This window comes from Stegostoma tigrinum, chromosome 6 (genome assembly GCF_030684315.1).
Source record: "Stegostoma tigrinum isolate sSteTig4 chromosome 6, sSteTig4.hap1, whole genome shotgun sequence".
NCBI lineage: Eukaryota > Metazoa > Chordata > Chondrichthyes > Orectolobiformes > Stegostomatidae > Stegostoma > Stegostoma tigrinum.
In genome coordinates this window covers 25,981,389-26,005,624 of record NC_081359.1, presented here as the reverse complement: position 1 = coordinate 26,005,624, position 24,236 = coordinate 25,981,389, and the positions used below count along the sequence as shown (strand labels likewise).

Genomic DNA, 24,236 nt, shown 5'->3' with positions numbered 1-24,236 from the left:
GGTGTCAATAACCATCTCCAGTTGAAAATCTACTATCACGTAATTTAATTGTTCAATTCTGACATTTTCCCCCCGCCCCCAACTATCCCACCCATTGATGATAGCCTTATCCCTACTAACTTTTTATTCAGTGCTGCCTCTCCTTCATGTCAAATGCAAACATTTGAATTGGATGCCGAAATGAGCCATTCAGCTCTACCATTCAATAAAATCACTGCTGATCTGATTGTGACCCCCACTCCATGTTCCTGCTTCATCTCGATAACAATTGACTCCCTTTTTTATTTGAATGTCTGTGTACCTCAGTCTTAAAAATACTCAGGGACTCTTCTTCCCCTACTGTCGAGAGAAGATAGTTCTAAAGACTCCTGACACTCCGAAAAGATCCATCTGAATGTTCATCTCAAATGGGAGTAGACAATAGGCAATAGGTGCAGGAGTAAGCCATTCGGCCCTTCAAACCAGCAGCACCATTCATTATGATCATGGCTGATCATCCACAATCAGTATCCTGTTCCTGCCTTATCCCCATAACCCTTGATTCCACTATCTTTAAGAGCTCTATCCATCTCTTTCTTGAAAGTATCCAGAGTCTTGGCCTCCACTGCCTTCTGGGGCAGACCATTCCATATATCCACCACTGGGTGAAGAAGTTTCTCCTCAAGTAGTTGTAACCTCTTCCAGAAGGGAAATATCCCACTTACATCCATCTTTTAAGGTGCCCTCCGGATTTTATATGCTTCATTAGGATCACCTCTCGTTCTTTTAAATTCCAATAGATACAGACCCAGCCTGTTGAACACTTCCTGATAACTCCTCCCTCCTCCAACATATCCCAAATATCAGGTGAGTGAATCTCCTCTGAACTACTCATAGATTGATATCCATTTTTTAAACAATCACGCTAAAATGATACATCATCTTGTGAATTCAATAAAACCAGTCATTTTTACAAGTGATTTTGAATGCTTTACTCTTCCTAGTTGACTCCTATTGACCTGTATATGAATGTAGGAATCTGAAACATAGCAGTCACGTTATCCATGTGATGTGAACCTGAGACACAGCTGCTCAAATAACGCTTGTATTAGTTACACCATAATTTTGCATAATGGTACAAAAAATAATAACACATGCCATGCTTTCCCTGATCATTTTGACTTATTCCAACCAGGAGTTTGTGTCCCTCTTCATCCAGCATCTCTGCCTTTGAGCCTGCACAAGTCTTTTTAAAGCTGAGTTTAAAAGGTTGATTGTCCTTGCAGCTTTCCTTTGTGTCTAAACCTCCTCTTTATATCTCTCCTTAGTTTACTTCCATGAAAGAATGAAAATATTTGTGACACATTGCGGTGATTCCCTAGATAAGTCAACAGATCCCTAGTTGTTTAGCCTCTGCAGAAAATAATCTTAGTTTAGCAGATATATGATTTGAAAAGAACTTGAGAATGTACTTACCTTTTTAAACAAAAGCTATAAAATACTTTTTTTAGTGGATAAAAATCGTCAAATGTGAGCATTTGTGCTCATAATTGCTCACCTGCTAATAGTGACAATTCTACTATCAGGCTTCCGTAGAGAGAGAATCAGTGAATTGAGCAGAAAGGATACCTATGTTTTATTCTCCATTGATGTTGCCAGACTTGCGAATTGTTTGCAATATTTCCTTTCTTTTTGATCTATTGTTTGCTGGTGTTCCTTCAGCTCTGTGTTTGTTTACATTCTATTATCATTCCTTTTTTAGAGTAGGAACACTAACCTCTCCCAGAAAAGTCATATTCAAAAGGTTGTGTATCAACAATAGGGATACAGTATAAACTTTCCAATTTACAGTTAAATACACATCTCTGCTGGAGTCATACATTTACTAATGTATATTTTAAATTCCCTAGGGTTTTATTAATTGACACAATAAATTGTTTCTCACTTTAGTTGTTTGTTTTCTATTAAATTGGTTTTCCAATTACACTCCATTAGCTTGTTCAATATAATTTTAACTGCTGACTCACTGTCTCTGTTTCACTATGTTCATCCAGCTCACATTTTTTTTTTCCTTTGCATTCTACATTTATCCTCACCTGTTTTCATTCTAGCCAAATTTAAGGGGAAGGTGATGGCCTGGTGGTATTATCACTGGACTGTTAATCCAGAAACCCAGCTAACATTCTGAGGACCCAGCTTCAATCACTCCATGGCAGTGGTTAGAAATTGAATTGCATAAAATCCATGTAATTAAGTATCTAATGATGACAGTGAATTCATTGTCAGGAGAAACCCATCTGGTTCACTAACATCATTTAGGGAAGGAAATTGCCATCGTTACCTGGTCTGGCCTATGTTTGACTGCAGCCCCACAGCAATGTGGTTGGTTCCAGCCAGCAATTACCTCATCCCATGAATGAATAAAGGATAAAAAGTCGACGTGCTTCTTATCCAATATTGACAAGCTATCCCTTTTTCTCTACTTTCTCCTGCACTTTCTTTGAGTTCCACCCACCTTAAGATTTCATGAAGGCTTTTGGATTAATCACCAATGCCCATAAATCCATGTTTTCCATGACCTGAAGATTTAGCAGCCTGTAACTTAAGTTGTGTATTAAACCCTTCAGTGAGATGTTAATGCAGTACTATGTAAATTTTAAAATATTTATTACTTGTGTGACAGCATGCCTAATTAACCCAAAATAGCTAGTAAATGGATAACAGATAAATGTGGCTTTGGCAGCAAAAGTGGGAGGAAGAGTGGAAGGTACCTTTTTTGGCTTTGAATGCTATGTCATGTGCAGTAACGGAAAAAAGGGTACACCAGCAGTAGAGTTTATTTTGTTGCAATACCAAGATGTTCCTCCTCTGATATCACAACAACTTTTTTTTGAATTTGTAATTTATCTATGAATGGTGGAATCCATTCTGTAACTTTCAACACGTAAATACATAACCATCCCTGGGAGTTCATCTTAAAAATAAACTTCAATGGAGATTCCACCATTTGCAGATAAGTTCCAAATTCAAAAAAGGTTGTTGTGATTGCTGAGGAGGAACTTCTTGGTATTGCAGTAAAAATATTAGCATTATAGCTTGCTGAAGATTTCCTTATCCATACCTGGAATATACAAGTAGTGTGTGGGGGATCCTTGTGTGGAGCGCAGTTTTAATGAGATTGGTGATCCAAAGATGTACTGTGTACAAATCAGTATGGGAAATACACCCCCGTACATCATTCATCAAAGATTTCAAATAGGAATCATTATGGCAACGGAGGAAGAAAAGCAGACTGTATTTTGTATTTTGTTGAACATGGAATGTACTTGGGGGAATTGACAGAAACAAGTACCTAGCGCCTCCAGCAATGACAAATATGATGTTTATAACCAGACTAGCTATAAAAACCATTTGTTTCCAAGACAATCTTCCTTGCCAAGGACAGTCCCACAGTGGAACAAGCTGCCTAAGAAAATAATCCCCAGCCCCTTCACTTGAAATCTTCGAGACCCATCTTTAGCTTATTTCCACTTATACATTTTTATTCTCAGAGGTACAGTTTCCAAAGGACACACTTAGTTTAGTGAGCTGTGTCCATAAACGTGTTGGCAGAAGACATATTACCTGTGATATTAATGCAACAAAAGTGGAAAGGGCGGAAGATGCAGGTGAAAGCTAAAGAACAAATAAGTGTAATTTGATAGGAATAAGGAAATGACATTGTTAAAACAGACAGGGTTCTGAATGGGCTCAACAGGCCCCAAGGGGCTAATTACTGTGGCTGAGTAATCTAGAACATGAGGGCATAGTCTCCTGATAAGGTAATCATCATTTAGAACAGAGATCAAGAGAAATTTGTTCACTTAAAGCGTTGTGAATCTTTGGAATTCAGTACCCCAGAGAGTAGTGGATGCTCCATTGTTGAATATTGTAAGGCTGAAATAGACCGATATTTGGTCTGTCAGGGATATGGAGAGCAGATGGGAAAGTGGCGTTGAAGCCGAGAATAAGCCTTAATCATATTAAGTGGCACAACCAGGTTAATGGGTCACATAGTCTTTACTCCTGCTCCTGTTTCGTTCATGCTTTCTTCATGTAGCTAATATTTCATTTGTTTAAAAAAGAAATTGCCTTTTACCAAATTGCATATAAATCTCTGTGGAAAAGAAAACTTCGTCACTTCCATCTCATTTTGCTGATGGGATAATAGTGCTCGTGGACAGTTTTGGAGCACAAAGTCCATGGATTATTTTGTTGCATTTCAGGAGGCAGAGTAAATTGACCAGGGAGAGGGTGTGGGGAGGTGTGAGAAAGTGGGGGGAAAGAGGTGAGAGAGAATTCAGGTGAGGGATAAAAGTGTGGCAAAGGAGAGAGGAAAAGCAGGCTGAGAGTGGAGGATACCCCAGGTTTGCTTCCAACTCCCATTTTAGTGTGAATTTTGTCAGGTTCAGCTCAGAGTGGCCCCATCGGAGACGTCATGAAGTCCGAATTCATCACTCTTAATTGCCTCAGTCACCACCCCTTCCCCTGGTGATCATAAATTGGGCGAATTCTTTTTCCATCTCTAGTTCTGCTTCTTAACCAAAAAAAGGCAAAAATTGGCTACATTATTAAGCCTTGCAGCCTGTTATTTTTTAATAGTTGTTTCTATTAATTACTCATTTACATTATCAACCTATTGGTCTTGAAATTTTATTGGGGCATGTTTACAGTTGTGGCAACCCGCATCTTTCTGAAGTCTGCTCACCACCCCTTCCTCCTCCCTGAGGAAGAGAAAATTGAAATGAGCCCTCCCTACCCCCACCCACGTGAAATGGTTGGCCAGCCCTGGACAAGAAAAACAACACAGTCTCAAATCATTAAAAGTAGCCAGGAAACTTGACAAGGCTGTTAAAAGTGCAACTACATCATGAATTAATTTCAAGAGGAATAGTATTAAAAGGTAGGCAGGTCAATTAAATATGTGTCATACCTTACTTAGGCTATACTTAGGACAAAGTATTTGATTGTAAATGTTGTACTTCCAGTAGGACATCACCACATGGTCCACAAAAAAACTTACCTCTTTGAGTTTCTTCCCATTGATCTTGGGGATATGACATTGAATATTAGCCTCTTCTGTAGCCTTGTACTGCGACTAGTTAGGACCCAGGACAGACACAGTAACTCGGCCTGGGCCATTTCAGCTGTATTTCTGACTGGTTTAGCTGGTTAGCATTGTGACCGTTCCCAGTGGGTGTACTAGATCCAGAGAGAGAACTTTTTTTCTGAAGAAGGGTCCAGACCCAAAACATCAGCTTTTCTGCTCGTATGATGCTGGTTGGCTTGCTGTGTTTATCCAGCTCTACACCTTGTTACCTAAACTAGATTGCTACTACCGTGAGATAACACAGTGTGGAGCTGGAGGAACACAGCAGGCCAGGCAGCATCAGAGGAACAGGAAGGCTGCCGACCCGCACTCAGCTTTCACCATCCCACCTACCTTCCCCAGCCCCACCCCTCCTCTCTCTCTATTTCTGACCTCTCTTCCCTCTTGCCATTTCTGAAGTAGAGTCCTAACCTGAAACGTCAGCTTTTCTGTTCCTCTGATGCTGCCTGGTCTGCTGTGTTCCTCCAGCTCCACGCTTTGTTATCTCTGACTTAAGCATCTGTGGTTCTTGCTATCACTTGCTAAAACTCGTCCATTTTAAGAACTTCTGTCCATCCCAGAAGATGGAGCGGGTGGTGGGGCCTGGGGTGGAGGAGGGGGGAAAGAACACAACCAATCACCCACGTTCCTAGAAACGTTGAAAGAAAGCTTGCACTGGAGCACCTGAATTGGGAGCAATGCTATCAATAGGACAGAATTCAAGCCAATAATTTGTGATAGTATAAATATCTGAGCATTTAGAATTCAAACACGTGCGCAGCATGTGAAGGGCTATTGAAAACCATGAACCAGCTTTTAAGAACACCTGAGAACAGTGAAATTTAGCATTCATTTCATTTCAGCTGAGTAAACTTTGCAAATATTTTAATTAAAGTACTTCTGCTGGAACTGTGACATTATTTGTTGGACTGACTTTTTAAAAAATTGATGAACATGATTGTTTTATTCAAAATTATGTTCTTGAGGAATGAATAATTTTAAGACAATTTAAATTTATCTGTAAAAATTCTTACTATAATGGAAGTGAAGATAACTTTGTAAATTTTTAATTGATTAATGCACTTGCTACATAAGTGTACTGTTTTCCACCTTTTGCATTAAGTCCGGTGGCAAAGTTCTGAAGACAGATTTAATCCTGATGATATTTGATGGAACCTTTCCACCAAATCCTGTCAAGTATGTGCATTAGTCTCTAAAGCACTGATGACTAATTTGTTTGCAGCATTCAAAAGGCTAAGGTAAATATGTAGGGTCATCAGATTAATCAAAAAGTTATGATGGACTGAATTTACTGAAAAAATTGCAGCTGATAAACATGCTGTTTGATTATGAATTTTGTTTATCTTTTCCTTTTTAAACATGTGGTGATGTTTTAGATCCTGCACTGAGCATGTTTTGTCAGAGGTGGTGTCATGTAAAATGCAACAACTGAGAAACCTTTCTGCCTACACTCAAAGTAGCCTCTGACAGCACAGTAGACAGATGGGCATCCAAAATCAGCTGCCCTCCCATTCGTATTCAAACCAATAACTAATGTTCAGTCAGGGTGGTTAACACGCTAATAATGTGCTGTCTGCTTAGAACACAGTTAGCAGGAGAAGGGAAAAGGTACTGAGTAGTCAGCTCCCTCCATTTTTAAATGTTGAGGGCATGCCTGTGCTGACAGCCAACTTCTCTTTCTGTTGCTCCCTCCTGCTGTTGTAGCAGTGCCCACTACTGGCACTGGTAGAGCTGCCAGCCAGGCTGCATGTCTGGCAGCTCAGAGGATGGGACTTGCACCACCGCAGGCTTCCTACTCTCCCTGTGTGAACTAGGTTAGCCCATCACCCAGTGTATTATGGGCAATAGGGCACACTTCTTCTGAATGTCTCTGCTGTCTGCTGACTTCCAGGTTTGTGGTGGTGGGAAGGGGCTATAGATTTGGGGAGAGGTTGCTCCTGCTCAATAAAATCCAGCCAATGAGCCCTGATGCAAATCTGTTTGGGCCTAAAACTGCAATATGGGAGTGAAGGATTAGATCAGTCTGAAATACTGCTTTTGACAATCTGGGAAAGGTACAGATTCCACTAAAATAGCAGGGACCTTCAGATGGGAGCATTGTGTTCATGTATGTGTATCCCACAGCTTGATTTCATTGCCACCCTACGGTTAGATGTTACCATTTTAGACACCCAAGAGGTAAAAACATACAAATGATTAAGCGATCTTAGATGAACATACAGACTTGGATGGAATTCCTTTTGGGATTTGTTACAAATTATCAACCCAGCAACCACAACCTAATGCTCAAACATAAGCGTAAGATGATTTAAAGAAAAGCAGAGTGCATATTATGCATGTGAACATCTTTTTCCAATTTTTTTTTATATATTCCAGGATTTTGACAACAGAATGTCAAAAGTTTTCCATTATATATTCAGTTATTAGGAGAAGTAACAGATCATGCTGTAGTTACCGTCTTGGTACATTTTTGTTAGTACAGGTTAGGTGATGGATGTCCTGGTGATGGGAGCACTTGATTCAGAGAGATATGTTCAACCATGGATCAGTCCCTAATCACCTAGTGAAAACCCTGTTGGTAACCTGCAATTAACTGAATTTAGTTCCTCGTCTTTAGAGGTAAGCATTGAGCTTTTGTTCTTGTTTTGGCATTTGGACATCTCAAAAGCATGGGCATTCACTGGCCAAAATTCTGACCAATGCACAAATATCCCTCAACCATAAAGCCGGACAACTTTTACTTCCTTTTATGTTGTTATTTAAAAGAGGAGACAAGAGAGAACACTATTATTCACAGGGAACCAGAATTTGTGGGAGAGAACAATTGACCTAATGGAAAGGCATGACATTTCCGAAATAAATTAACATATTTTAACAAGTTAATCTTACAATCAAACATTTTTTACAAGCTGCAGTGTATCAGAATGTTGGAGTTTGTATTTGCTTTGTTAACGTTTTAACAAAGATGGTTTAAATGACAGAAGTTTATTTGTGTGACAATGCATAGATATACTTTTAGAACAATTCAGCTCTAAATCTCATCAAATTTCTCCTATGTACTCGATTTTCAAACATGTTCCTTTAAAATTTTACATTTACCAATACTTCCATAATTTTTTTTTAAATATGGAAATACTAAGTGATGATTATTTCTGTTTTATTTTAACAGTCTCCACGAGCCCCTAACTTTTCAGATATGGAAGCTGTTCCAATTTTGCTTAATAATATGAAAGCAGAACCTCCAGAGGATTTACTATCTACCGATCAATATCAGACACAAACTGAGCCAGTGGACTTGTCCATTAATAAAGCCCGGACATCACCGACAGCAGTGTCATCATCACAGTCCTCACCCAGCTCAGTGACGACAATCTCAGTCTCTTCAATGTCCTCTTGCTCTCCTCGATTGACTTCGTCCCCAACTGTCATTACATCGGTGTCCTCATCAGCAATGTCAACAGTATTAGCATCAGGCTCCATTGTGGCATCTTCACCGGCTCTTGGAGGCCAACAGTATTTGCACATAATCCATCCAATGCCACCTTCAAATCCAATGAACTTTCAGTCCAGCAAACTGAGTCATGTACATCGCATTCCAGTGGTTGTACAGTCCCTTCCTGTGGTCTACACCGCCATGAGGTCTCAGAGGAACTTGAACTCCACCATTGTACTCCCAATGTTAGAGGATGGCAGAAGTCAAATGAAAGGTAAGAGCACAAAAGTAATATATTGGACAGCATTAGAACTGGTAATGTTATACCGATGTAATGAGAACATCTAATGCAAATAGATCTTCAGCCAACGTTTCACTTGAAGGCATTTGAATATTTTGCAACATCATATAGCATATCATTATAAATACATAAAAGATTATATTTACTCTCCATCCTTTTTAGTTTATATTCCCCTAGCTCTCTAAAGTTTCTTGAAAATATGCACCATTTTCCAACTAGATTGTTAGACTGTTGATTTAGTTCCAAAGGAAGCATACAGTTTTGTCTCTGATTTCCAAACCTTAATTCACTCCTCCACCCCTTAAAAGCTAGGTATTTCTTTCTGTCTCACCAAATCAACTAGGGGAGGGAGAACTGGAACCGCCGTGCAGGCGTGCAATTTCATGGTAATCTATCAGTATTCCGGTACACTAGCACACTATCACTAAATTGCCTGAATAATCAGTCAGTCCTTGTGAACTGCATTACTCCATCCACTATCTCACTCAACTGCTTTGAAAATGAAATCTCCCAGACCAGTTCAAGTCACAAAAGAATACAGATGGACCTCAAACGGTGTTGTTTCACTGTGCCTTTGTGGTTCCACTTTCACAAGAAGGGGTGGTCAGGACCAAACTTTGCAAAGTTTGTGAGAGATGTGCTGTAACAATGAAATATTTTGTGATTGCTAGTGTCAATCAACTTTAACTCATTACATTGGAAATAATGGATATTTCATTGTTTGTGGTTATAGATTTGCCTTGCAGTTACAATGCATTCCTTCACCACACGAAGCAAAATGTAAGTGTTTTCCCCAGGATGGATGATGCATAGATTGTTGAATTGAGTTGGGGATAAAAACAATTCAGTTAAATTGATCCACGTATTGAGTATTAAAATCACTTACTTTTGTGTATTGGCAATAAACATATCAGCATAATTAGACTGAGCAATGAGCAGCAACGAGTTGAGTCCATGGATCAAGCTAAATAACATGCCAACTATTTGCCACCTTTATGTCTAAAAATGAACCATTTTACTTTTGGATTATTTCCTGCTGTAACAATTTTTCAAAATGGCAAATGAAAAAGAACTTTTCAAGAATCCAAGACACAGACTTTTAAGAGAAATATTAAGAAATATGACACAATCCTGACAGAGCTTTCTACAGAAGACCTACCAGTGACATTACATGGAAAATCACAACTTTGATCATGTTTGTTGGCAGAACATTCTAGATACTACTGAAATCAAAAACAAAATGATTTGAAATGTGGCACACAAGCTAAATAAAACCACAGCCACCATTTTCATTATTTGAATATGTTGTACGACATAATGACAGGGGCTGGATTTCCCAGAATCCAAGAGTAGACATGATGCTATGACAAAACTACAATCTAAGAAAGTAAATGGAGAACTGTTTCATTGGAACCATAGTTCAACTCATACCGAATCAAATCTTCTAACCGGCCCTTAAATGACTTGGCTAGTACAAGCACAAGACGGAAAAATCCCTTTGAGAGTTCCTGAGGGTTTAGTTGAAATTGCATTGTGGTCTCTGTTTGTCCAATTTGTGATGAAGGTGAATATAACCAATGAAACTGCTGCTGAAAGTTGCCACCAAAGGTGAAAGCCTTCCTTTTGCAGTATGCATATTTGGGCAGTCTATTTCCCAGTGTGAGACAGTTGCATTTTGGCATGATAGTTATTGCATTTTTGAGATATGCTTGTATGTTTCCAGGTGCAATGGCTGCTATGGTCCAGTGTTGACTTTGTTGCCTATTTCTGTATTGCTGCTCTTTTGGCGAAGTGGAATAAGCCGTCTTCTCATTCACCTTAATGAGCACTTTGCAATCTTCAAACTGAGCTTTGGATGCTGTACTGTGCTGTTCTGTCACTTGCCCATCAACTCCATTTCTTAAATTCATCTTTCTCCCCCATACATTTTATTGGAAGATGTTTCAGTGCCTAACCCAGGTTGTGACAGTATGAAACAAATTGTTCTTTCCCCTGTGCATCCCTTAAAGAGCTAAAATGATATCGTATCGCACTCCAAAGGGCATGAAAAATCTGTAACACTCTCCCTCAAGAAGCCTTCAAGGCTGGGAAATCAATTGAAAATTCCAGACTGAGATTGATAGCTTTTTTTCATTGTAGTTATGGTTATGATATTTTTAATAGGAATCCTATTCTATATTTTCATCATGGGATATACATCATGGTTAGCCAACATGGATGAATTGGTTCAAAGGATCTGTTTCCACGCTGTATGACTTTGTGACTCTATTTATTGCCCATCCTTTACTTCTGTTGAGGAGGTGATATTGAATTGCCTTCTTGATCCACTGCAGCCCTTGGAGTGCTATCACAGTGATGCTAGAAAAGGAGTTCCAGGATATTGACACCATCACAATAAAGGAGCAATGATATTGTTCCAAGTCAGTGAAGGAGGTGGAACCTGAGTTGAAATCCCATGGTTGCAGATGGTGTAGTTTGAATTCAATAATATCTGGAATTACAATCTAGCCTGTTGGTGACTATTTAGCTATTATCAGTTGTCATTTAAACAAGAAGTTCACTCAAAATATTTTGGGAAAGGAAATCTGCCATGGTCTGCCCAACATATGGCGCTCAGTTTTTTTTTATTTTTGGGCAATTCGGGATGGGCAATAAATGATGCCTCTGTCAACAAGATCCACCTCCCATGAATGAATTTAAAAAATTAACATTGTGTGTAACTTAGAGGGGAATTACATTAGTGGTGTTCCCATGTATTTGCTGCTTTTGTCCTTCCAGGTGGTAGAGGTCAAGAATTTGGAAGGTGCTGTGTAAGGAGCATGGAGTGTTGCCACATTTTAAAATTCAGCTACTTGTTCAAAATAATTAAACACTATTGTTTATTGAATTCTATTGAGAACTTAGCAGGCTCAAATTTTGGAAAGTATTTTTTTTGACAAGCCCCCACCTCAACATGATTGTAGCCATTTTCCCAAAAATATTTTGCTAGTTTATTTAAATGACAGTCTTCCCTTAATAGTAGCTTTAGTTGGTATTTTAGGTAGCTCACAATAGCAATCTTATTTAATATTCAGGACAGAATGCAAATTAGCAGTGATTGTTGATAGTAACAGAGAACGCATTAGTATTACTGTAGATAAGATGATTCAGAAAGGTGTTTCCTAGCAGTAAGGTTTTAAAAAGCACAATAATTGCAAAGTACTTCCTCGAATAGCTCATTTCTGTTTACAATACAGAGCTATTTTAAGTATATCTCAGATCACATTAGAATCTAGAAGTCATAGAACACAGTTAAGATTGAGATTTAAGTAGCATGTTTTCAAAACAAAAATGGACAGAAAACCAACTTCTGTCTGTCAACCTTTACCATCATCCTCATTGTAACATTAGCTTGGTGTATTCTAAAATCAAAGCCTTACTTCTGTCTCGTAGGACTCCAAGTTCCTTCTGGAAGACAATAGTGTCCCGGGGTAGAGACATGCTGCTCCAATAAGAGTACACAAGTGAAGAAGAGAATGGTATAGATTAACAACTTTCCATCCCTAAATCAACCAAAAGTGTTCATTTAGACATATCTCTTGCAATAGTTTGCAGCTTCTAAATAGTGACATGTTCCTGAGCCCCTCAGATCACCAGTGCAATGATCTGTCCCCGAAAGAAAGGCAAGGAATCCCCAACTGTTGAGATTCTTGATATTTTCAGTTTGTTGACCTTCTTCCAAGACACTACAAAAGACTTGTGAAGCTCAGCAAGTGAGGTTAGGTGTTAGCCACTTCAACTTTCCAATCTGTTATAGTTTTTGAACAACCCCTGAATCTTTAACGTAGGCACACTAATCAAAATACTAAGTTTACTAGTGGAGTGTTTCAAAGAGAAGAACTGTTTATGGTAGTCTAGAATCCCTTAAGACCTCCAGGAAGCCCAAGACCTGACTGTTTGAAGCTGGTGGGATTTGAAACGAGACTGATCTGAGATTCTAAGAGCCAAAAGATTATGAAAAGGGAACTCATTCATCAGTTAGAATGGAAGAAATAAATACAGAAAGTGAAGGCTTTATTTTCAAGTTAACAATGTTCATGTCATTGTTCAGTTCATTAAGAGGATTTCAGATCCAATGGAAAGCCATTTTTAGGAGAACTAGAGTTGATTTCAGTTCAGGCGACAAGACTGACTTGGTTAAAAGGCCATTGAGCCAAATGAAATGTACACCAGGCTGCAAATGTTAACAGATATTTTTGAACAGAACATACTAAGGTGTTGGGCTTCACTCATTGGTTACATAAATGATATTAAAATGCAGGCTATGGAGGAAGTGCGGATTGGTCAGAAATGTCAGGAGGGAAAGAGACACAATGTGATTTCCAGATCCCTGGAACATGTTGGCGTTTTACATCATCTTGCTGTTTGCGTTACATAAAGATCTTGGTTGGATTTACACACACACTGTTCCTGAAATTTGACACATGAACGCCCAGAAATCAGACAGTTTAAGCTAGTTACAGAGATAGTAGGAACTGCCAATGCTGGAGAAGCTGGGACAACAAGGTGTAGAGCTGGAAAAACACAGCAGGCCAAGCAGCATCAGAGGAGCAGGAAGGCTGACGTCAGCTTTCCTGCTCCTCTGATACTGCTTGGCCTGCTGTGTTCTTCCAGCTCTACGCCTTGTTATCTTGGTTTAATCTAGTGTCTCTTTTGTTTTTGTGGATGATTGACTGCTCCAAGAGCTTTTACAGTATCAGTACTTTTAAACAAGTTTGTTTTAAAAGCCCCCAAATTTCTTTTCACCATTCTTTACACTGTGCTGTTTCTCAATCCTCAATCCTTTTTTCTTTTTATAATTTGCTCATGGGATCTGGGCTTCAGTGAGCTGCCCATGGAATCCAAAAAGTTGTTGGAGCTACAAGGTCCATGCAAGTGAATAGTATTCCATCGTACTCTGATGTGTGCCTTGAAGATAGTGGAGAGGCTATGGGAAGTCAGGAGGTGAGTTTACATGGTGCAGGATTTTCAGACTCTCAATTGCTCTTCATAGCCTGCAGTATTTAAGTGGCTAGTCCAGCTCAGTCTCTAGTCAATAGTAACACCGAGGCTGTTGATCGTGGGAATTGGCTAAGGTGCTATCTTATTTATTCCATCATTTACTGAACTGCCAGATGACTTACTTCAGCAAGTTACAACATTCAGAATCTTGGTGCTGGAGACTGTGATAAAAGACCAAACATGAGGCAAGGTACTTGCTCCAATATTTTCTGTGTGCGGACCTCTGTGATCTGTGTACAGCAATGACTTCTGAAAGCGGGTGTAAGTGCAGCAGCACACTGATCATGCCAATCAACAGGCACGGAACTTCAGAAGAACCTTGGAGTAGAAGTGTGGTCCAGAGGGGATACTATCGGTACATCATTGAGATTCCCCACTCAACGAGATCACTACTGGCGAATTTTCTTCTGGCCTGTGACTAGTACATTCTCTGTAGTTGCTTCCATGTTTACGCTCATTCACCAGCATCTCATGACATGCTGTGTGGCAGTGACTGCCTCCACACGGTCCGTGGAAGTTGGTATTGGCAAAACGTCAGCCTTACCACAGCATTGTGGCTGATCATGGACTAATTCAGAAACTGCTTCAGCACTTCACTGCTGCGTTCTGCAGCTGATCAACAGCTTGTATTGTAAATCCATGCAAGCTTGCTCTCTGCAGTGGGAGACAAGTGGATCTTATTCATCTGTATCAAATGCGTTGTGGGGCTTTTAACTTGCTTTCTTGGCATTCGCTAACTTTGCATTGATTCAGATGTTCCTCTGTTTTGCCTGGCCTTTCAGCACAGAGAGAAAACCGGGCAGCTTGCATAGTTACCAACACTGCCAGAACAAGTCAGGAAGCTGGACATTTTGCTGGACCGCACTGTGCTTTTATTAATGTTACATCTACAGCATGTTCCTTCAACTCACTACTTGTGCTTCAACCAAATGGATGTGTTTGAAAGTCAAAGGGAAGCGATCCTATTTTTAAATGAAAAGGACTTTGATCATTCAAGGGATACCTGTCAACCAGGCAAGGGCATCGACCAGTCTCAGTTAGGGGATTACACAGTCCTCTGATGTCTGTGTGCACCAGTGAGTTCCAAAACCAGATGTCAGTGCATTGGCATGCTTAGCTTGGAGAGAACGTTGCAGTGCAGCCTGGATGCATATTTAATGTGGTGGGCAGCAGAAAATTGCAGAAAGAAATTCACCATGGGCTATGGCAGGATACCCTCTGAAATTCTGCATGGCATGGTGGTTCAGTGGCTAGTACTGCCACCTCAGTGCCAGGGACCCAGGTTCAATTCCAGCCTTGTGTGAGTATATGCTCGTAGAAGCGTAGAATCCCTGCTGTGTGGGAACAGTCCCTTAAGCCCAACAAGCTCACACCGACCCTCTGGCCAACCCAGCCAGATTCTTCCCCCCCCCGCCCCCCAACCACAACCCACCTAATCCACACACCCCTGCCAACTATAGGCAATTTAGCATGGCCACTTCACCCAGCCTCACATTTTTGGACTGTAGGAGGAAACCGGACCAAATCAACACCAACACAGAGAAAATGTGCAAACTTCACACAGGTGCCCGAGGGTGGAATTGAACCCAGGTCCCTGGCACTGTGAGGCAGCAGTGCTAACCACTGAGCCACTGTGGCACCCTTTGCACAAACTCCCTACGTCTCCATGGGTTTCTGCCAGATACTCCGGTTTCCTTGTGCAGGCCAAAGATGTGCAGATTAAGTGAAATGGCCGTGCTGAAAGTGGGGTTGGGAGGATAGGGTGGGAGCTGATTTTGGATGGGATGCTTTTCAGAGGGTTGGGGCAGACTCAATGAGCCAAATGGCCTCTTTCTGCACTGTAGTGATTCTATGGAACTCCCCGAAAATGACACTTAGTGCTAAATCCTCCTAAATTTTGGCTATGTATTAGTATTTTCCTGCTCGTTATTACCGATGTTTTGAAATTTTGGATATATCGCAACTCTCTTCCTAACAAGTTTATCCTTTTCAATTGTATTAGTTAATTCTAACGAAAGCCCTGTTGAAACATGATTATTGCATTTAAAATATTGGCAACAGTAACAAATGGTAAGGCGTGACTGACATGACTGGAAAATGTTGCAGCCTTGGTTTAATATTTTTCAAGTTAAATCTGCTGAGCACTTTGAAGGGATTGAATTTAATTTCTACCTTTTGAAACAGTTAATTTTGGCCAACATGAAATAATACTGTAATTGTAATTGGAACCAGGTCTTTGGCCTGCTTTTTGTCCCACATTCTTCTGAACTCCCTGATCTGACGAAGTGAGTTAGTTTTCAGGAACTAATGTCCCAATAGGGTGCTTGATTTCCAGTTTCTCAGGTAGTGTTTTGATGGGAAAATGAAGAATACCTTTGTTCAGTTAACTTTATTTTTTTAACTGTACATTTTATGCGTACAGCAAATCCTTCTAAATGGGTTATTTTTGATGTGGAATGCCTGCAGTCACCTAGAGATATCGAAGGAGAGAGCAGTGCTGATCAAGTAGCTTTTCGTGCCAACTATGGGAAGCAGAGGTTTATTTAAATGATGGAAACAACATTCCTCACTTTTATTAACTTCAACCTTTTGTGAGTACGCATAGAAACTCTGAACAATTTGAGAAAGATATAGGAAAGCTGAATAGTTCAGTTTGTTGAGGTTACAACAATATAATGCCTCAAATATTGCTAGATCATCAAAGAATACAGCAGTTGTTCTTCTGATTTTCTAAAACATTCACACAGTAAATACAAGATAACAAAGTGTGGAGCTGGATGAAAACAGCAGGCCAAGCAGCATCTCGGGAGCACAAAAACTGACGTTTCGGGCCTTCTTCTCTGAAGGGTCTAGGCCCGAAACGTCAGCTTTTGTGCTCCTGAGATGCTGCTTGGCCTGCTGTGTTCATCCAGCTCCACACTTTGTTATCTTGGATTCTCTAGCATCTGCAGTTCCCATTATCATTCACACAGTAAATACAATTGTTGTTTCATCCTCAAGCCAGATAATTCCACTTCATTTCAGTGCATCAGATGACCATGAAACCCAGTTGTGTCTGCTTCCAAGATGACAAGGTGTACAGCTGGATGAACACAGCAATTCGAGCAGCATCAGAGGAGCAGGAAAGCTGACGTTTCGGATCGAGACCCTTCTTCAGAAATGGGGGGAAGGGAAGGGGATTCTGAAATAAATAGTGAGTGAGAGGGCAGCGGATAGAAGATGGATAAAGGAGAAAATAGGTGGAGAGGAGACAGGCCAAGGAGGTGGGGTTGGAGCCAGTAAAGGTGAATGTAGGTGGGGAGTTAGGGAGGGGATAGGTTGGTACAGGGAAGGTGGACAGGTCTAGGAGGCAGGATGAGGTTAGTAGGTACGATATAGGGATGAGGCTTGATGGGAGGAATGGCTAGGGAGTTGGAGACGAGCTGGGCTGGTTTTGGGATGAGAATGGGGGTGGGGGAGAGATTTTGAAGCTTGTGAAGTCCACATTGATACCTTTTGGGTTGCAGGTTTCCCAAGTGAAATATGAGTTGCTGCTCCTGCAGCTTTCGGGTGGCAGTGTTGTGGTACTACAGGAGGCCTAGGATGGACCTGTCGTCTGCGGAATGGGAGGGGAAGTTGAAATGGTTTGCAACTGGGAGGTGTAGTTGTTTATTGCGAACCGAGCGTAGATATTCCGCAAACTAGCCCCCAAGCCTCGCTTGATTTCCCTGATGTGGAGGAGGCCACAGCGGATACAGTATACCACATTAGCAAATGTGCAGGTGAACATCTGTTTGATGTGGAAGGTCATCTTAGGGCCTGGGATGGGGTGAGGGGGGAACTATAGGGGCAGGTTGCAGGGGAAAGTGCTGGGTGTGATGGGGGTGGAGGGGACAAGGGAGCCATGGAGACAGTGGTCCCTCTAGAAAGCAGATAAGGGTGGAGAGAGAAAAATGTCTTTGCTGGTGGGGTCAGATTGCAGATGGTGGAAGTGTCGGAGGATGATGCGTTGTATCAGCAGGTTGGTGGGATGGTATGTGAGGATGAGGGGGATTCTGTTTTGGTTGTTGTTGTGGAGAGGGGGGTGTGAGGGATGGGTTGCTGGAAATGTGCGAGACACGGTCGAGGGCATTTTCGACCACTGTGGACGGGAAGTTGCAGTCCTAAAAAACGAGGACAGCTGGGATGTTGGGAAGTGGAATGCCTCATCTTGGGAGCAGATGTGGTGGAGGTGAAGAAATTGGGAACGGGGATGGCCATTTTGCAGGAAAGTAGGTGAGAGGATGTGTATTCTAGGTAGCAGTGGGAGTTGGTGGGGGTAGGCCGTTTAGAACAGAGTTGAGGAAAAACTTCTTCGCCCAGAGAGTGGTGGATATATGGAATGCTCTGCCCCAGAAGGCAGTGGAGGCCAAGTCTCTGGATACTTTCAAGAAAGAGGTGAATAGAGCTCTTGAAGATAGTGGAATCAAGGGTTATGGGGATAAGGCAGGAACTGATTTGTGGATGATCAGCCATGATCATAATAAATGGTGCTGCTGGCTCGAAGGGCCGAATGGCCTACTCCTGCACCTATTGTCTATTGTGTTACCAGCTCTTTAAAAAATACTGTCCAATTATTCACTTTCCCCTATGATCTTGCAGTAACCATTGATGCAAGTATTTATCTATCCTCATTTGAAATTTACTGTTGAGTCTGTTTTAATGAGCCTTCCCAACCCAAATAATTTTCTGCAAACAAAAAGGGGTTTTCTATCTCACCACTAATTATTTATGAAAGCAAAATCCCTCATTTTGAAAGGCTCCATTAAATCTGTGTTTAATCATCTCTGGTCTATGGAGAACAGCCCCAACTTTTTGGCTTCCATTTGGCATACTGTTGTTTGAATAAATCTATTGAATGGATTTGATAAGTCATAAAATATTAATAATAAGCTTCAATATACCACTCATAAAAATGTTTTACTGTCTGCAACCCTTGGGCTATCATTGACCAGAAACCGAACGTGACGAGCACATGAATATACTGGCTACCAGAACAGGCCAAAGGCTAGGAATCCTGAGGTAACTCATCTTTTGCTTCCACACCACCTGTCTGCCATCTACAAGTTATCAATCTGAATGAGTGTGCCTCTAATAACACTTGTAACAATTTTGATATCAGCGTTGATGGTATCATCCACATGAATACCATCTCCTGCAAGTTGACTCTTGCTGAAGTACAATTCCATAAATGTTAGCTAAATTTTTTGCTTCATTTAATTTTTTTTATCTATATGATAGGCACTTGTATAATATCAGGTATGGATGATGTGCCAAAGTTAATATGATTCTGTCCTCAACCGTTTTGAAATGCATACAATGAACTTCATTTCTCAGCATTAAATATCGTTGAATGCTCCCATCTATAGGCCAAGAACTTGACACAGAAACAGGCTATTCTATCCAACTGTTCCATTTCAATCTGTTTACTCCCCATGACAATTCTTCCCACCCTGTTTTAATATTGTCAGTATAACTCTTCCATTTTCTTCATCCTATGTTTTCTTAGGTTTCCCTCAATAGTATTTACTCCCTTCTTAACCTTGACTGTTTCTTGGGATAGAAAGTTCCATAATACCAACCCTAGCTTGGTGAATATACTTCCTGTATTCCTGTCTGGTTATGTTATTGACCACCTTATTTTAAGGCCCCTAGTTTTAATCTTTGTCCCACCTACTGTAAATTTGCACTGACAAACTCTGTAATAACTGTAAGACCTTTATCGACACAGAGCAAAACCCTCGTGCACGATAGAAGAGAATTACATGTTAGTAAAACGGTGCAATGCAGGTTTCCAATTGAAGACATGTTATCACAGTACATTGTAATCAATCATTTGCTTTTAAAATTAAATGGCTGCAGCTTTAAAATAGTTTTGCCCTATTAAATTTTCTGCACTCGTTATTACGTTCCATGAATACTTGCAAGTGCAGATATTTTCCAAGTGTAGATCTGTAACTGCCAAGATGCCAGCTTACTTCCCAATGCCCACCAATCCTCAGCCAATCAACTGATGGAATATTTATGGGTACATGAAATCAAGTTAACATAGATTTCCTCAAAAAAAAATCGAGGATATTTTAATTTCAAAAATTACCCTGTCCTTGGTGTTTGCAATACCTGTTAGATCAATATTGCAATAATATTTTAGAATTGCACAAATTACATGCATTGAATCCTGGTCTCCTTGCTATTGGAAAGATTTTGTGAAAGGGTGCAGAAACAATTTTTAAGGATGTTGCTGGGGTTGCAGAGTTTGGGCTATAGGGAGAGGGTGAATAGGCTGTGTCTATTTTCTTTGGAGCATCAGAGGTGGGGTGTTAGCTTATAGGGGCATGGGTAGGGTAAGTAGCCAAGGTCTTTTCCCAAGGGTAGAGGAGTCAAAAACTAGAGGGCATACGTTTAAGGTGAGAGGGGAAAGATAAAGAAAGGAGCTAAAGGGTAACTTTTTCACTCAGAGGGTGGTGCGTGCATGGAATGAGCTGCCAGAGGAAATGGTGGAGGCTGTTACAATTACAATATTTAAAAGGCATCTGGAATGGTACATGAATAGGAAGGGTTTTGTGGGATACGGGCCAAATGCTGGCAAATGGAACTAGATTAATTTAGGATTTATGGTCGGCATGGACGAGTGAGACCAAAAGGTCTGGTTCCATGCTGTACAATTCTATGACGCTGTGATTCTATAATGGTTAGGAGGAAACATAAGCAGTTGATACTTCTCCTCCCCTTTCTCCTTTAGTGTTTTGCATGTCATCTTTTCCTCTGCGTCAGAGGCTGAATTGAGCATCAAAGAAATCCTTCATGTGCATTACATTATTTGGATCATTAATCTTAACCCTCAACCTGGTGCACACATTTGTACTGTGTATACAAATGGATATCAGCTTTCCACAGCCAGAAAGTATCAGATTTAATATTTTTGTGGAGATTTTTATGCTGTCAGCAAGAATGTGTGCACCTATTTGCTTATGAACAATTTAGTACAATGATGCTCAGTATTTTAGTTCAAGAAAAAGCTGACCTGTGAGACTTTGCTGCGTATGATGGATGTGTAAAATTACATGATTTTATCAAGCCCACATCAGAAATACCTTTTGACTTTAATAGTTGCTTTCTTGTGTCTACTGAGACCAAGTCAGAGATTCGAGCTGGTGTCTTTTCAAATGGGTTAAAAAATTAAGTGGTTTCCTCATAACACAACTCTCACCAAAGCGTTTACTTCTGGCAGCATATCTGCTTTTCATCCAGTGAATTCAGAGTAGGTTGTGTTTAATCTGCAAAGATTGTGGCAATGAACATCATGAGGATTCTTCCGTCGTCAGATGAGTTGCCAAAATCCTGGAAGAATGGTGGAAAATCTGTTGAAATTCTCAATTTTCTCTTCGTTCTCAATCTTTACAGATGCATCGCATCATTTGCATCATTAATCTTAACTCGCAGCCTGTGAGACACACACTTCTATTGTGTATTCAAATGGATTCCAGGTTTCCCAAGCCTGGCATGTTTATATGAAAGATTATATTTTTGTAGAGATTAGTGTGTTGTTGGCACTACACAATATATTTCAGATTCTGTTTTCTATTTTGTATTCCATTTACTCTTTCCTAACATTGATTTTCTTTCGAAATTGTATTCCCTTTCTATTCTTGTTCATTTATTTTCTGATGTTGTTCAAGGTTTTTACATTTATTTATATTCTCCTTTACATAGCCACTTCAAACTTATGTTCATTATTATTTTCAGACATTTTCTGATGTCGACCAACCAATGAATTTAGTTTTGATTTATTTTTCATTTAAATTTGCCAGAGGGCGACATGTTTTAATTGACGGAAAGGGGAAAGCTTTGTTGTATTCAAACTATTTTTTTAATCAGAAATAATGAAGAAAAATTAAATTATGCCATATACTCTAAATGGATAAAGTGATGCCTGATCACTTATACCACACATCGTTTTGCACAAACACAATATTTTTATAAGTGTAGATTGTACGTTTCAGATTTTAAGTGTCACAAAATCACCAAGAGAGGAATCAGGCTGCCAGACATTTTTATTTATCTCTCACCAGCAATGTCTGTCCTGGTGACTCTGGATTGGAGATAATTGTTATCTAAGATCCTTGCAATTCCTTTTTGGGTTAGTTTAGAATTCAGAACTGCTGAAGTAGGCTGATTAGACTCATACCAGATGTTTGGTCCTTTTTAAACAGTTTTGTAGCTGCAGTATGAGTGTGTGGTTATGGACAAGTTCCCGACTGTTAATCAGAGTTATAAAAGGATGTGGGTGTGACTGAATAGATGTTAGAGCTCACACCCAACACACCCAAAAAATGTCAGTGAGTACCAGGGTGTTGGTTCCAATTTTTTTATCTACTTGACAAGAATTCTGTTTAAGCTCAAAATCTGAGAATGAAAGCACTTTTTTTTTGGCTAAGGTCATGCTGTGCAACTTGGTATTGTGGTGCGATCGCTAGTGCTGTTTGAATTTGTCAAGTATTTTCTGCAAAAACACAGTATTTATTGGAAAGTAACACATTTATGTCTGATTTAGTGCTTAGTCCTTTAGTGTTTTGCATGTCATCTTTTATTAAAATGTAGAAACTTAGATTAGAAAGTGAAAAAAAATGGAATTTAGCTCTTGTCTATTTCAAAAAATGTTCAGAAAGACAACATTTTCAAGAAATCAAATGATTTACACTGAGAGAGAGGGTAGAGAGGAGGCACGGGGGGATGTGGCAAGGTTTGGGGGTTTGCAAAAACCTGCTCCTTCAGGGAGAAAGCTTCTCTGTTTGTGTAGGCCTATTAGTTTACCAGTGGTCTCAAACTAACAGAACAAAGGGAGAAGTGCTGAGTTCCTGATACAAAACTTAAGGACCAGAATGCTGAGGGTCTGCCAGAGAGGAGGACAACGCCCAACATTTTAAATATATAATTTTAAGGAGCACGTTAATAATAGTGAGCTGAATCATCAGCTTGTTTAACAATGTCAGGAAGAGACGTTAATTGAAGAGAATGGCATCAAGCGACTTTGCAGAAAACAAAATAAATTGCATCCGTGTCAGCTGAACAAAGAGTATTGCAGAGAGCCTTGACTGACGTTTGGGCCTCTGTTAGGTTACTGTTGGAGTAAAATTGATGAATCATTATTTCTTAAAATTTATAACAAAACTGTTCCAAATAATTCTTGTAAAGTGTAACATAGTACTTTTGTTGTGTCACTTTTGTCACTTTGATGTCCTTTTGTTAAAAGTGCATTGCTGTCTTCTTGTCAATATGTTCCATGACTTACATCCATGGTAAGCAAGAAGTAAAGTAAAACTTATGGCCTGTCAAGCCAGGTCTCAGTGTGGGATTGGATTTGTACAGTATTACTACCAGCTGGGATCACAGTGAAGTTAGCCGCGGCATTTAACAGGATCCAAGACTGTACATTGACTGGGATTCCCAATATCTGTCCTTTGACCCCTGAAAAATGGACACACTTTGGATTCAAGATAAAGACAGAATCAGCTCTAATGACATCCTCAGTCAGATAGCCTGTGATGATAATTTTCCTACATGATACATAGCCAGATAAGGTACTGGAAAGCACTCACACCCATATAGAGAAAAGGGGAGAAATTAAAAGAAATGAAAAGCTCCATGTTGTTATATGGAGGATGACAGTGAGGATGGGAAATACACAATTATGATGCTCCTTTTAAGGGACAAATAATTCCAAATAGTGGCAGCAGGGAGCTGCTGAATTTCTCTCCATGTAGAGAAACGATTGACAACTACTTGGTATCAGAGGGGACTGTTTAATTTTGTCACCATGCTCAATGGTTGATGCCATGTGGTGTATGAGTCTGTTGGAGTCCATGAGAAAGATAAATGTTTTGATGCTCTTCAAAATTTGTCAAAAATCATTCTTTTTTATGAAACACAGATCTCCTTTAAACTACACGTTGCGTTATTAGCATGCATGTAGTATCAGTTTAAAGAGCATATTGCCTCCTCTCAATTTTGCTTCAACTGATGATCATGTTCCAAAAGCATAGCTCTCATTCTGACTTGGACTTTTTAATCCTCCGTATAAATGTGGGTCCGAAACATGAATACTCCATGGATAGTATTAGCAAGCATTCTGACTTGATGTAGACAGGTAATGAAATACAGCAGTTAACTCCTTTGCACTAAAAGGAAACACTATATATCATGGCATAGGCTCTTTTAGGGAATGGATGAGTTCACTGTCTGGAGCTGTCGACTTCTAGGTACAGCAGAAGAGAAATGTGGAAGGGAGACCCTTTGAAAGGCCTCATCATGTGTTT

At 40.0% G+C, this 24,236-nt stretch overlaps 1 protein-coding gene across 2 annotated transcripts in view; it reads left to right on the top strand.

Moving 5' to 3' along the window:
* The window catches only part of klf12b (Kruppel like factor 12b), a 245,836-nt gene that overhangs the window by 172,078 nt on the left and 49,522 nt on the right, over window positions 1-24,236 (top strand). For both annotated transcript variants that reach the window (XM_048533326.2, XM_048533325.2), the window contains exon 3: window positions 8,298-8,835. In XM_048533326.2, the coding sequence (XP_048389283.1) occupies window positions 8,298-8,835 (538 nt within the window). The remainder of the gene's footprint in view (window positions 1-8,297; window positions 8,836-24,236) is intronic.